Consider the following 13,676-nt stretch of genomic DNA (forward strand, 5'->3'; position numbering starts at 1 on the left):
TTGTATGTACATACCATATTTGGTTTGTCCAAATTTGGCTTGGACCTTTGGGTTACTTCCACATTTTAGTTATTATGAGTAATACTGTTATGAACATGAACATACAAATAATTCTTTGAGACCTTGCTTTCAATTCTTTTGGGTATAGGACCCAGAAATGGAATTGATGGATCATATAGTAATTTTATTTTGAATGTTTTGAGGAATTGCCATGCTGTTTTCACAGGGGCTGCACCAGTTACATCCCACCAATAGGATTCTAATTTCTCCACACCCTCATCAATGCTGGTTGTTCGCTGTTATTTATTTATGTTTTTATAGTAGCCATCATAATGAGAATGAAGTGGAATTTTACTGTAGTTTTGATTTGCATTTCCCTAATAATTAGTGATGTGGAGCATTTTTTTCATATGCTTATTGGCCATTGTATGTCTTCTTTGGAGAGATGTCTATTCAAGTCCTTTGTCTATATTTGAATCAGGTTCTTTATTTGTTATTGAGGTCTAGGAGTTCTCTATATATTCTAAATATTAATATCTCATAAGATATATTATTTGCAAATATTTTCTCCCATTCTGGTTGCTGCACTTTTACTCTGTTGATAGTGTCTTCTGAGGCAGAATTTTGAAACTTTTATGAAGTCCACTTTGTCTATTTTTTCTTTTGATGCCTATGGCTTTGGTGTCACATTCAAGAAATCAGTGCCAAATCCAATGTCATAAAGTTTTATTTCGTGTCTTCTTCCAACAGTTTTATTGTTTTAAGTCTTAAATTTAGGTCTTTTTTTTCCATTTTGAGATAATTTTTGTATACGGTATTAGGTAAGAGTCCAACTTCATTCTTTTGCATGTGGATATTCAGTTTTCCCAGTGCTATTTATTGAAAAGACTGGCTGTCCTTTCCCCAGTAAATGGTCGTGGCACCCTTGTCAAAAATCATTTGACAACACATATGAGGGCTTATTTCCGGGCTCTTGATTCTATTCCATCAGTTTATATGTCTGTCTTTATGTTGGTACCATATTGTTTTGATTATTATAGGCTTGTAGAAAGTTTTGAAATTAGGAAGTGTAAATTCCCGAGTTTTGTTCTCTTTGAGGTTGTTTTGGCCATTTGGGGTCCCTATGACTTTTAGGATAAGTTTGTTCTGTTTTTGCAAAAAGTGTCATTGAGATTTTGATAGGAATTGCATTGAATCTATAGGTCACTTTGGGTAGCTGCAACATTATAACAATACTAAATCTTCCAATCTGTGAATATGGGGTGTGTTTTCATTTATTTATGTTTTCTTTAATTTCTTTCATCCATGTTTTCTAGTTTTCATTATATGTGTCTTTTACTTCCTTGGTTAAGTTAATCCCTAAGTATCTTATGTCATTGTTTTTTAATGTTATTGTTTTTTGTAATTGTCTTTTCAGATTTTTCATTGTTAGTGTATAGAAATACAACTGATTATTGTGTATTGACTTTGTACCCTGCTACTTTGCCGAATTCATTTATTAGTAAAAACAGTTTTTTGTCTTAAGGATTTTCTATATATAAGCTCCTATCATTTTTAAAAAGTCTTTAACTGAAAGTTTTTTTGAGGTAACTTTGATCATTCCTTACAATTCTTGTAAGTATTTTTAAAACAAACCAGAAATCAGGGGTAGGGGAGAAGCATGAGCAAACAGAAACTCCATATCCACTTCTAGATTTGATATATTCCATGAATTATACAACAAATCAACATATATTTTGAGGATATAAAACCCAAATCACATTTTTTTTTCAGCATCTGAGACAACATTATAAGGAGGGACAAAGGTGGAAGTGTTTATACGTGTGAGTGTGTGTAAGCCTGAAAGAGCTACACAAACATGTTTATTTTCTTCAAGTTGACACACCCTCCCCCAGGAGACTTCTAACTGACAAAGGGGTGCCTTTGAGGCCGAGAAGAAAAGCCAAACAGAAGGGCTCCATACGGATTTTTGAGTTTTAATAGAGAGGCATGCAATCTTGAAGGCCAGATGGGATACTAATGTGAAAAAAATTCAATAATGACATCAACAGAAATTGCTGTGGGAAAGGTCCTAATCCAGCTCATAGCTAATTATGACGCTCATGAAGCTGTTGAATCTGCTGCCCAAATCAGAATAATATGTGCTAAGCCTAAACATTTCAGGGGGAACATATTACCTCTCTTAAGTTAATCATACATCTTTCAGGGGCCAGAATTTAGAGGTTCATTCAACAGAGTTTGTTGATGCCCAGAACGTGCCGGATGCACATCTCAGTGCTGGAGATCTGGCAGTGAACAAAGCCCCTGGTGCATGGAATGTTCATTTAACTGGGGGAGATAGACAATTGTCATATAAACCTGTACTATGTCAGGAGGGACAGTACCCACCCATGAGAGGGATGGTAAGGGATGAGGTGATATATTTGTTAATTAGTAGGAGGGGCCTCTATGATGAGCTGATCTGTGGGCAAAGACTGAATGAAGTGAGGAGAGGAAGAACCGGGGCAGGAGCATCCTAGATTCCTTTCCAAGTCACACAGTAGCTGTTATATAAGTTGAACATAACAGGTGCTTCTAAATAGCAATTTATCAACTTAGTGATCCTCTGAGTTTGCTGTCTTACAATGATTGAAAGGACTAAAAGAAGCAGAATCTGCCGAGTTTACTGCATTGTCTGGTCTAATGGTTCTCAACAGGAGTTGATTTTGCCTGCCAGGGGACATCTGGCAATGTCTGAAGACATTTTGATTATCACAGCCTGGGGGGAGGGAGAAGGTACTATGGCCATGTCCTGTGTAAACGCCAAAGATGCTACTAAATATCTATAGTGCACTGAATAACTCCATACAGCAAATAATGAATGGGCCCCAAATGTCAGCAGTGTCACCGCTGAGAAACCTTGATTTGGCCCCCGGAAAGGCTGCCAGACCTCTGATGAGAGTGGAGGGACCAGGAAGGAGAAGTTCTTTCGAACAGCCCCATCAAGACATCTGGACGTCTGCAAACAGAGTAGATCCAAGGCCTCTGGAGTAACTTTGGGCGTCTGCTCCCAGCTTGTTGACAGACTTAGTCAAATGGTTTCAAAGCCACAAGGGGATTTTTCAATCAACATTAAGTAAAAATTTCCTGTGTGTCTTGTGGTATAAGACAAGTAAGGATGCAAGATGTGGTCCCTGCCATCAAAGTCTTTATAGCTTAGGGAGAAAAAAAGGTATGAAGACAAACACTTACAATGTGACAAGGGCCACAAAGGGGTAGAAATCAAATGATGTAAGGGAAGGGAGTGATGACTTTTGTCGGAGTGACCAAACAGGTTTAACATAGGAGGTATCATTTGAACTGGGCTTTGACAGTGAGAAGGCTTTAAACAAATAGGGAAGTGGAGGATATGTTAGACAGAGGGCGAGATGTGAAAACAGGTAAAAAGGTAGGGAATAATAATATTAATAGCAACTGCCACCTAGTAAATCCTCTCTATATGATAGGTGTGGTGCCAAGCACTTTATCATGACACACAATTGTAGTCTACACTGAAAACTGATAGATGTGTGAGAAGCAGCTGAAACCTAGCATGACCAAAGTTACTTGAATTTCTATCTTATTCATTTCAAAATGAATGAAGCAAAATGAATGAAGCGTTACCTGGGGTGAGTTGCATAAATACCGAAGAAGTTCACCAATATACTGAATGACAGTGACATTATATTTTCTGCAGTCATCCCAAAACTGGCTGGCTGAAAATTTGTTCCGCAAAACAAGAGTAGCACCTACAGAGAAGTGTATATAAAGTGTTAATAAAGAGATGCTACAAAAAACTCCCTGGTTATATTTGTCATTTTTGAAAGGTAGAACTTTAAATGTGAATTATATTCACAAACAAGTTTTGAGTATCAATTAGATTCAATACAAAAATGAATAAGACATGGTTTAGGATAAAACCAGGCTTTAACCAGGATAAAAACAGAGGCTTTCAATCTAGTGAGGGAAAAGACACATACAAACATCTTTCTAATAAAAATCAGTGTGCAATAAATAAGAGTTTCAAATGAATCTCTAAGGGAATGTGAACATGAGTGTGTGTGTGTGTGTGTGTGTGTGTGTGTGTGTGTGTATTAATTCTGCTTGGGGGCAAGGGCTGAGAAAGGCATATTTTGGAAGAGGTGGATCTGAATTGTGTCTTGAGCAATGAATATGAATAAAGGTAAGAGAATTCCAGGCAGAGGAAACAGTATGAAACAAAAAGATAGGACAGTCCAGAAGGCGTTGGAAGATAGCCAAGACTCAGTTGGCCTGTAACTGGAGTGGTGAACAGGGGGTGGCTCATGGGAGATGAGCCTAGAGAAGCAGCCAGGGGTGCCATCATGGAGAACTTGGAAGTGCCAGGTAGAGGAGTCAGACTTAACTTTGCAGGCAATGGAGAGCCAAGGTCTTGAACAAGCAGGAAATCTATTCTTTGATGGGTGAGGTAGACATAATAATGGTTCCCAAAGATGTCCATGTTCTAATCCATACAACCTGTGAACATTCTACCTTACATGGCAAAAAGAACTGTGTAGATGTGATTAAGTTAAGGATTCTGAGATGGGAAGATCATCCTGGATAACCTGGGTGGGCCCAAGGTAATCATAAATGGCCTTCTAACAGGAAGGCAGGCAGGTCAAGGGCAGAAGGGGATGGATGCAGAAACAAAAGGCTGGAGGAATGTGTTGTGAAGACAGCAAAAGTGGCCACAAGCCAAAGAATGCAGGCAGCTTCTAGAAGCTGGAAAAGGCAAGTAAATGGACTCTTTCCTAGAACTTCCAGAAGGGATACAGCTCTGCAGACACCTGGATTATAGGACTTCGGACTTTCAAAACAGAGAAAAAAATTATGTTGTTTTCAAGCCACTAATTTTGTGGTAATTTGTTATAATAGCAATAGGGAAAGATGGGTAAAAAAATATATATCAATGTGAAACTATATCATATTACAATGGGTAAAAATAATATATATCACACCCAACCGAATTATAGTCATAAGATGTAGTAAAGTGAAATAAAAACATCTCAGAAATACTTTTTCATGCTCTTAGTTTAGCTTTACTCCTAAATATACAAGAGTGTGATGTTTTAGAAGAGGAAAAGATTTTTTAAATATGATTTTTTCTTCCTTAAAATGTATCTTTGGTGCTTAAGCAAATGTGTGAGCAGTGAATTAGTCCCTTTGGGAGCCTCAGAGTTCCCCAGTTCTTGAAGAGCCCAGCTATATGATCAGGCCCAGTCAGTTGTTCCTGGCTGATGTGGAGGCTGGTACTGAGGCTGGGGTAAGTATTTTACAGCTGATCAATAAGTTGATGAGGGAAAAAGAGAGGCTTGGGCCATCATGCATATTTATATATGTATGTGGATATATGTTATTATATATACATATATGAGTATTTAAAAGGAAATGCCGCACGGGGGAAAATTAAGTTTTTTTTTTTACTTAGAGAGTTAGAGATGGCTTTCTGGAAGAGGTGGACATTGGACTGAGTCTTAATGTATACAAGTGGCATAAAGCCTACTGAAAGGAAAAAAATGGCAACTCTAATTTGAATGGCAACATTTCAGAAAGAAAGAGAAGAGATGGAAAGCAAGGTATTCTGACCAGAGCTGAGGAGTTGCGTGAGGGGGGAAGAATGAAGTAGGATGGGGACGGCTAAGGGAGAAGTTTACATCAGATGCAGATGGAGATCCACATGCAGATTTCGGAAGACATAAATGACAGAGGGGAATTATTTACAGAACTTAAGAATCAAGTGTCTTAACTTGGATAAAAATGTTTTAAAGAAGTTTCCTCCTTGATATCCTGAACATCTGTGGCATTATTTATCAGACTAGCAGGCACGAAGAAATAGAAATGATTCTAGATACTTGCTGGTGATACGTGAGCCAAATAGCTTTGCTGTTAACATTGAATTAAACGCTTTCCCTGGCAGACAGGAAAGTAGGCAAATTTTGTATTACTTTCCCTGTTGAGCACATATGAATGTGTACTGGACTCCAGTGCCTTGTTGAGAGAAAAGTCTTACCAGTGATGATACATCCATGGAGGCCGACCATAAGTGCAGCACTGTGGTACAAGGGCAGGGTGGTATAGATGACATCATCTTTCCTAACTCTGCTTGCAGTGGCAAGGCTAGCTCCATACCACAGGCGATAGTGATTGATCTTGGCAGCTTTCGGGAGACCTTTGCAAAGATACAAGAGAAGGCATGAGTGAGTCAGGATGGAATCATTCACAGACCAGTGGTCTGGAAGAGAGATCTGGCTTAGGAGAATCCATCATCCAGTGGTTAGAGAATGCAGAGGAGAGGGCCATGACTGGGTACATCAAGAGCCAGCAAATTTCTTCTGTAAAAGACCAGATAGTCAATGTTTTAGGCTTTGCAGGGTCATACAACCTCTGTTAAAACTACTCAACTCTACTATTATAGCCAATAGCAGCCAACCACAGAAAGGAATGAATGCGGTTGTGTTCTGATAAAACTCTATTTACAAAATCAGGTTGGGAGGGGCTGTATTTGGCACACAGACCATAGCTTATTGACACCTGAGTTAGGTGTAATTAGAAGAAAAAGGCATGAATGTCTATCAAATTTTTGTTTTGTGCCTACCACCTTGTAAGGTATTTTCAAATTTCGTTTAGTTCTCATAATTAACGAGGTAAGTAAAATTATATTCTTTAATCCACAGATGAGAAGGCTGAGATTCAGAGACATTAAATAGCTTATTCCATTCCCATCACTTTCCTTCATAATCACTTTTATGCATTCTTTAAGTATTGTTCTAGAATTTCTTTATATAAATATAAGCAAATATGAAGAGTTGCTTATTTGTTCTTGCCCTTTCTCCACCCAGGGGCACCCGGGTGGGTCAGTCAGCTAAATGTCCAACTCTTGATTTTGGCTCAGGTCTTGATATCACAGTTTGTAAGTTTGAGCCCCGCCTCTGGCTCTGCGCTGACAGCACAGAGCTTGCTTGGGATTCTCTCTTTCCTGGGGTGCCTGGGTGGCTCAGTCTGTTGAGTGTCCAACCTCAGCTCAGGTCACGATTTAGCGGTCTGTGAGTTCGAGCCCCGCATCAGGCTCTGGGCTGATGGCTCAGAGCCTGGAGCCTGCTTCCGATTCTGTGTCTCCCTCTCTCTCTGTGCCTCCCCCGTTCATGCTCTGTCTCTCTCTGTCTCAAAAATAAATAAATGTTAAAAAAAAGAAATTAAAAAAAAAGAAAATTATTAAAAAAAAAAAAGGAATTCTCTTTTTCCTTCCCCCTCTGACTCTCCCTACTTTCTCTGTCTCTCTCAAAGTAAATAACCTTAAAAAATTCACACCTTTCTGCACTTTCTCCCCCTTCTACTTAGCAATGTATGGTAGAAAACTGTCCACATTTATACAAAGAAATTTCCCTTATTTATTCATTCATTTATTCTTCCCCTCTCTCCCTCCCTCCCTCTCTCTCAGTTGCATCAAGTCCTTTGTATGTTGCATTATAATTTATTTAACTATTTGGCTATTTCAAATGATGCTGTAGTGAATAGCCTGGTCCACATGGTAGTTTGCAGTATGAACGATGCTGTATTTGTAGGATAAACTTGCTGAAGTGAGATTGCAGGGTCAAAAGATAAACATCTTTTGTCATTTTGATAGGTATTGCCACATTGAGAGTTATGGGGGCTGTCCCCATTCACTCTCCCACCAGCAATATCTGGGTGTACCTGTTCCTCATAGCCCTGCCTATGTATGCTCTCAAATGTTGGAATTTTTGCCAATCTGAAAGGTGAAAAATGGTATCTCAGTGTAGTTTCGGTATATTTGCAATTTCTTACATGTAATTTTTGTCACTTTTTTGGTAAGACTGTATTAAAAGGATATATTTATATTGTACCCAGGGAAGGGTGCCTGGGTGGTTCAGTCAGTTAAGTGTCCAACTTCCACTCGCAGTTCGTGAGTTCAAGCCCCATGACGGGCTCTGTGCTGACAGCTCAGAGCCTGGAGCCTACTTCGGATTTTGTGTCTCCCTCTCTCTCTGCCCCTCCCCCGCTCACAGTCTGCCTGTCTCTCTCAAAAGTGAATAAACATTAAAAAAAATTATGTTGCTTCCCAGGGGAAGTCAGTTTAGTGGGGGGAGGGCACAAAGCCATTACTAAGGAGCTGGGGCTAGAGGTTAAGACCTGAGTGGGTAAATGGACGTTGTGAACAAGAAGATAGTTCTCTGCAGACTCAGACCCTTCCATATTTGATGGTGCCTTTGATCGGTATTGCCTAAGAAACAGCCATTCATTATAAGGCAAAGCAGTATGTCCAGCACACTACCATAATTGTAAACACAATTCAAAATTCATTTTCTTTGACAGAGGGCCAGTGGCATTGTGTCAGTATCAATGCCCCATTCTACACTAATACAAAGACATCGAAGAAGGCATCAATAAATCAACTGTATCCATGGAAAAGAATTGTCTGGATAGTAAAAGCTCTATAGTATATTTTTATTTTATTTATTTATTTATTTATTTATTTATTTATTTATTTATTTATTTATTTATTTTTTCAATGTTTATTTATTTTTGGGACAGAGAGAGACAGAGTATGAACGGGGGAGGGGCAGAGAGAGAGGGAGACACAGAATCGGAAACAGGCTCCAGGCTCTGAGCCATCAGCCCAGAGCCTGACGCGGGGCTCGAACTCACGGACCGCGAGATCGTGACCTAGCTGAAGTCGGACGCTTAACCGACTGCGCCACCCAGGCGCCCCATTTTTTTATTTTTATTTATTTATTTTTTTTTCAACGTTTATTTATTTTTGGGACAGAGAGAGAGCATGAACGGGGTATAGTATATTTTTAAAAATGAAATACATAGCCTTTGCTGCTTTGAAGTACTTTCAAAAATTTCCTAATTTAAGATTTTGTGTTAGTGAAGAAATACGAATGTTTGGTGGGTATTATGTAATTTTGTGCTAAGGACTGTGAGGAACTTTGTTCTCCAACTGATTAAATGAGTTCTTTTATGTAATCTTTACTAGAGTAACTTAGCAAATATTTTACTCAGAGATAAGGAGAGAAGTAAATACACACCAAACCATTTATCTTCCAATTAAATATAAATTCTGAATTGCGGGATTAAATTAAGGAGTGTCCATTCTCTTTTCCTGTAAAAAATTTTTTTAAACATTTATTTATTATTGAGAGACAGAGAGACAAAGCACAAGCATGGGAGGGGCAGAGAGAGGGGGAGACACAGAATCTGAAGCAGGCTGCAGCCTCTGAGCTGTCAGCACAGAGCCCAACGCAGGGCTTGAATTTACCAACCATGAGATCATGACCTGAGCCAAAGTCGGAGGCTTAACCGACTGAGCCACCCAGGTGCCCCTCGATTTTATATCTGACTGCTAAAACCTGCAGATCTACTAAATGGGTTTTATATTTGACTGCTAAAACCTGCAGACCAACCTGCAGGTCTAATGTCTGGCATTAAGACAAGAACTCCTTGTCAGTAACCAAGGACTCCATTTTTCTCGATCATTTCCCAAAGGTTACAATTAAATTTTACCATTCTATTAAGAAATGAGGGTAGAAGTCTCATATATTGAGGTAGTATCTGTACATAGGGGAAGCATTTGGTTAACTATGTCATTCCACCATTCTGTTGACATGCTAGGATATAACTGCCGGCAGATGGAAAAAGGATGGACATGCTTTGGGCATTGGTTTTAATATGCCATTCCCAATCTCCCTTCTTCATTTACTTAAAGAAAACACTAAGTGAAACTGATTGTATGAAGGGAAGTTGACATTCAGGTCTGAAAACTGGGAGAGCAGATGGGTGCCGAGGGCCTGTTAAGGTGAAGGAGGGAGTGTTTATAGGCTGGTGTTGAGATAAAAGGCTCAAAGGAAACCTTAGCTTTACCTATAATCAGTTAGAGTGTTCTACAAGGAAACTCATGTGTGCGTTACCTTAAGTTAAAATTTCAGGGGCGCCTGGGTGGCTCAGTCGGTTGGGCGTCCGACTTCGGCTCAGGTCACGATCTCACGGTCCGTGAGTTCGAGCCCCGTGTCGGGCTCTGGGCTGATGGCCTGGAGCCTGCTTCCGATTCTGTGTCTCCCTCTCTCTCTGCCCCTCCCCCATTCATGCTCTGTGTCTCTCTGTCTCAAAAATAAATAAACGTTAAAAAAAAATAAAAAAAATAAAATTTTAATCAAAAGAGAGAAGATTCACATATTCAGTTTTCCAATATTAGTAATAATGGTCAGCATGCTGATACTGGCTTCCTGTCCTCCTTCTAACTATATCCCTCAGGCCTCATATTATTAACATTTTCATAATGTTTTCCCTGGCCTATATTAGGCAGACACCACATATCTGTTAAATGGAAGAACTGGGCAGTATTGTGGCAGAGAGGTCAGATTTATGAGCTGTGGAGTCAGCCTACCAAGGTGAATCTTGACACTTCTATCTGTCTTGAGAAGTTCTTACCCTCTCAGTTTCTGGATTGGTAAAATGGGAATAAGATTGGTATCTGTCTTAAGGATGGTAGGAGAATTGTATGAACATAGACCATAAAGCTCATAGGAGAGTGGATAGTGCATGCTATCTTTAATAGTGCATGTTCTATATAGCAATGTTCCAATAACACTGTTAATTGGCAGTGTTTTCTCTTAGTGGCTCATAAAGTTATGGTGCAGCTTACAGTTGAAGATATCCTAGACTGGATGAAATACACTATTTTAGGCCCTGGGCTACAGCCATCCTATACCGACAGCACCAAGTCAGTGTTGCATGGGAAGATAGCTGTAAAAACATTTATGTAAAATACAACCCCATTATTGTCCTAATGTCTTCTTTGGAGTCCCATTAATAATTGGTTAGACATTATGTGTGGACTTGGAATATAATGTAATAAAAATCCAACAATCATTTAAAACTTCCAAAAACCTATTCAGTGCCAAATTTCATCCATCCATCCTCACAATTATTTTTGTATTTCTTGCTTAACCTATTTATCTGTTCTACATGCCAACTAGGGGGAAATATGTGTAGCCTGGGCAAACCCAAATAGGATTATATGCTATGAAATAAGATCAGTTCCCACAGGTGAAAGAGCTAAATCCTCTAAGTATTAGTTATTGGGTAAGTTTTGCCAAAGGAAAAGACCATTTGAAAACCTAACCCAACCTTTAACTCCTTCAGGATTGGTCCATTTCTTTGAGAATCCTCTCTTTATTTTTACCTGTGGTTCCAGAAGTATAAATGTATAAGGCAGGACTGGAAAAAGTGACTTCAGACCTCCACGACTCTGGAATAGGTTCTGTTGACACTTCATCCACTTTGTCCAGTAAAGATTCAACCCCATCGGTGTTAGAAGTTCTGCTCACATAATAGATGGACACATTATCTTTTTTCAGGCTTGGTAGCACCTCTTCCACAGCTTCTTGTAGTTCTTAATAAGGAAAAAAAAAATCCAAACACATTAAATTAGTCCACTTTAAAAAGTTCTATTAGTATAACAAGCCTCACAGTAATTATGTTTTTGGCATAATTTTTGCTGAACTGTGTAGACATGACAAGTGGAGCTTATAGTCACGTGATATTAAACATGGAATTTGCTACACGTGAAAAATATCACAAGATTTCAAAGTTTGAGGGAAGGCTAGGTTTTAATGGTTTCATAAGCGGCAGATAGTTGGTTGAAATCTGTACAAATGGACACGTGGATAAAAACCAAGATATATAAGCATATAACTTATAAGTATGTCTGGTATACATCTCAAAATACTCCAGAAATGAATTTGGTTATTCCTAATATCTGTGTCCCCTAGTGATGAAAAAGAAAAAAAGACAATTTTAAGGTAGGAGACGAGGAATGAAAACAAGGCAGCCATGCTAACTAAGATGATAGAAGTGAACTTTATATAATATATATGTGTATATATATATATATATATATATATATATATATACACACACACACACACACACATATATATATATATATTAATGTTTATTTTTGAGAGAGAGAGACAGAGCACAAGTAGGGGAGGGGCAGAGAAAGAGGGAGACACAGAATCTGAAGCAGGCTCCAGGCTCTGAGCTGTCTGCACAGAGCCTGACACAGGGCTTGAACCCATGAACTGCGAGATCATGACCTGAGTCGAAGTCAGATGCTTAACTGACTGAGCCACCCAGGTGCCCCAATATATATATATATTTGGAGGTTGTTTCTCAGATAAGCTGAACCTTCCTTGGGGAACTAACATATCAGTAACAATAGTTCCCCAAGGAAGGTTCAGCTTATCTGAGAAACAACCTCCAAATTTCATAAGCACATTTTCTGGTATGAGAAAAAAACAGGACTGATTAGCATGTTTTTCAAACCATAGGGCACAGTACAATAGTGGGTTTTTAAAATCATTTGAAGTGACCAGCATTAAAAAAAATTAAAATAGAAGGAAATATATATTTTCAGAATGTATCACACAGAGTAAGAGGGAAGTATCAGTTTTTTAAAAATTTGTTTCAGTTATGTGGGTGTCTGGGTACTGGGCCACAGACAAATATATTTTTTACTATAGGTCAATGCCAAAAAAACCTTCATGTTTGCTACTTGATTTATGTGCCCTTAAATCACAAGATGAGATCACCTTTAAGCTTACTTATCTTGAACTTGTGATAGCTGAGGTGAATATACTTAATAGGAAGGTGACCCAATACCGGAAGGAATTACCTTGGGTAGGCTATACCTAATGCATCCTATATACTTTGTTTTTCAGATGTTTATATATGATGTCTCCATCAAAACAAAAAATATCATCTGGACAGATGCATTAAAAAAAATTTCAAAACATTTTAACCAGAGGACTCATGCACATGGTAAAAATCAATCAAAGAGTACAAAAGAGTCTATAATAAAGATCAACAGTCCCTTACCCCATCCCTCTTAAAAACTAAACCTGCTGCCTAGAGGCAAAATCACTTTTCATTTTTTTTAAACCTAGGTCTTGTAACAGTCACTTGTCTGTCACCAAACAATGTGCTTTTCCTGCTACCTTGGGACCTATCAATTTTGATCCCCACCCTTGTTTTACCCTTGTCCACTCCCAACAGTTACTATCTCCACTTTATGTTGTCTAGGTTAATAGTATGTACATCTATTCTGAGGCTATAATTCCATCTTCCCAGCTTTGTTTATTGGTTGGTTCTAGAAGCTGAACACCAATAATCAGGATCAACAAGATTATAACTATGTAAATATTATTCACTGCAGAAGTAACACACTATAATCATACTTCCTGAGTTTTCTCCTGGAGTTTCTATTGGCTATCATTCTTTTATTATTATTTATTATTTATTTTTATTTTTAGAAAGAGAGAGAAAGTGTGCGCACGTGAGCGCTCAAGCTGGACAGTGGCAGAGAGAGAAAGAGAGAGAGAATCTCAAGCAGGTTGCACACTAGCACAGAGCCCGATGCATGCTCAATCTTAGGACCATGAGATCATGACTTGAGCCGAAATCAAGAGTCAGATGCTCAACTGACTAAGCCACCCAGGCACCCCTGGCCACCATTCTTCAATAAACTATTTGCCTCAAATATTTTTTTAACCTCCATCAGATCAGCTTCTCCCCCTTTTGGCCCCTTGAACTTCCGTTCTCCTTTTCTACTCTTT

At 38.7% G+C, this 13,676-nt stretch overlaps 1 protein-coding gene across 2 annotated transcripts in view; it reads right to left on the reverse strand.

The window, feature by feature from the left end:
* Window positions 1-13,676, reverse strand: part of SLC27A2 (solute carrier family 27 member 2) — a 43,818-nt gene that overhangs the window by 22,757 nt on the left and 7,385 nt on the right. Inside the window, exons 2-4 of one of the 2 annotated variants that reach the window (XM_047074458.1) lie at window positions 11,243-11,452; window positions 6,050-6,208; window positions 3,643-3,767 (exon numbers count right to left, since the gene is read on the reverse strand). In XM_047074458.1, the coding sequence (XP_046930414.1) occupies window positions 3,643-3,767; window positions 6,050-6,208; window positions 11,243-11,452 (494 nt within the window). The remainder of the gene's footprint in view (window positions 1-3,642; window positions 3,768-6,049; window positions 6,209-11,242; window positions 11,453-13,676) is intronic. The other variant, XM_047074459.1, reaches the window with a different exon arrangement.

The sequence above is a fragment of the Lynx rufus genome, unplaced genomic scaffold, assembly GCF_022079265.1.
Source record: "Lynx rufus isolate CCGP_SWC_20201006 ecotype Redwood Valley unplaced genomic scaffold, mLynRuf1.p SCAF_13, whole genome shotgun sequence".
In the NCBI taxonomy this organism is placed as follows: Eukaryota; Metazoa; Chordata; class Mammalia; order Carnivora; family Felidae; genus Lynx; species Lynx rufus.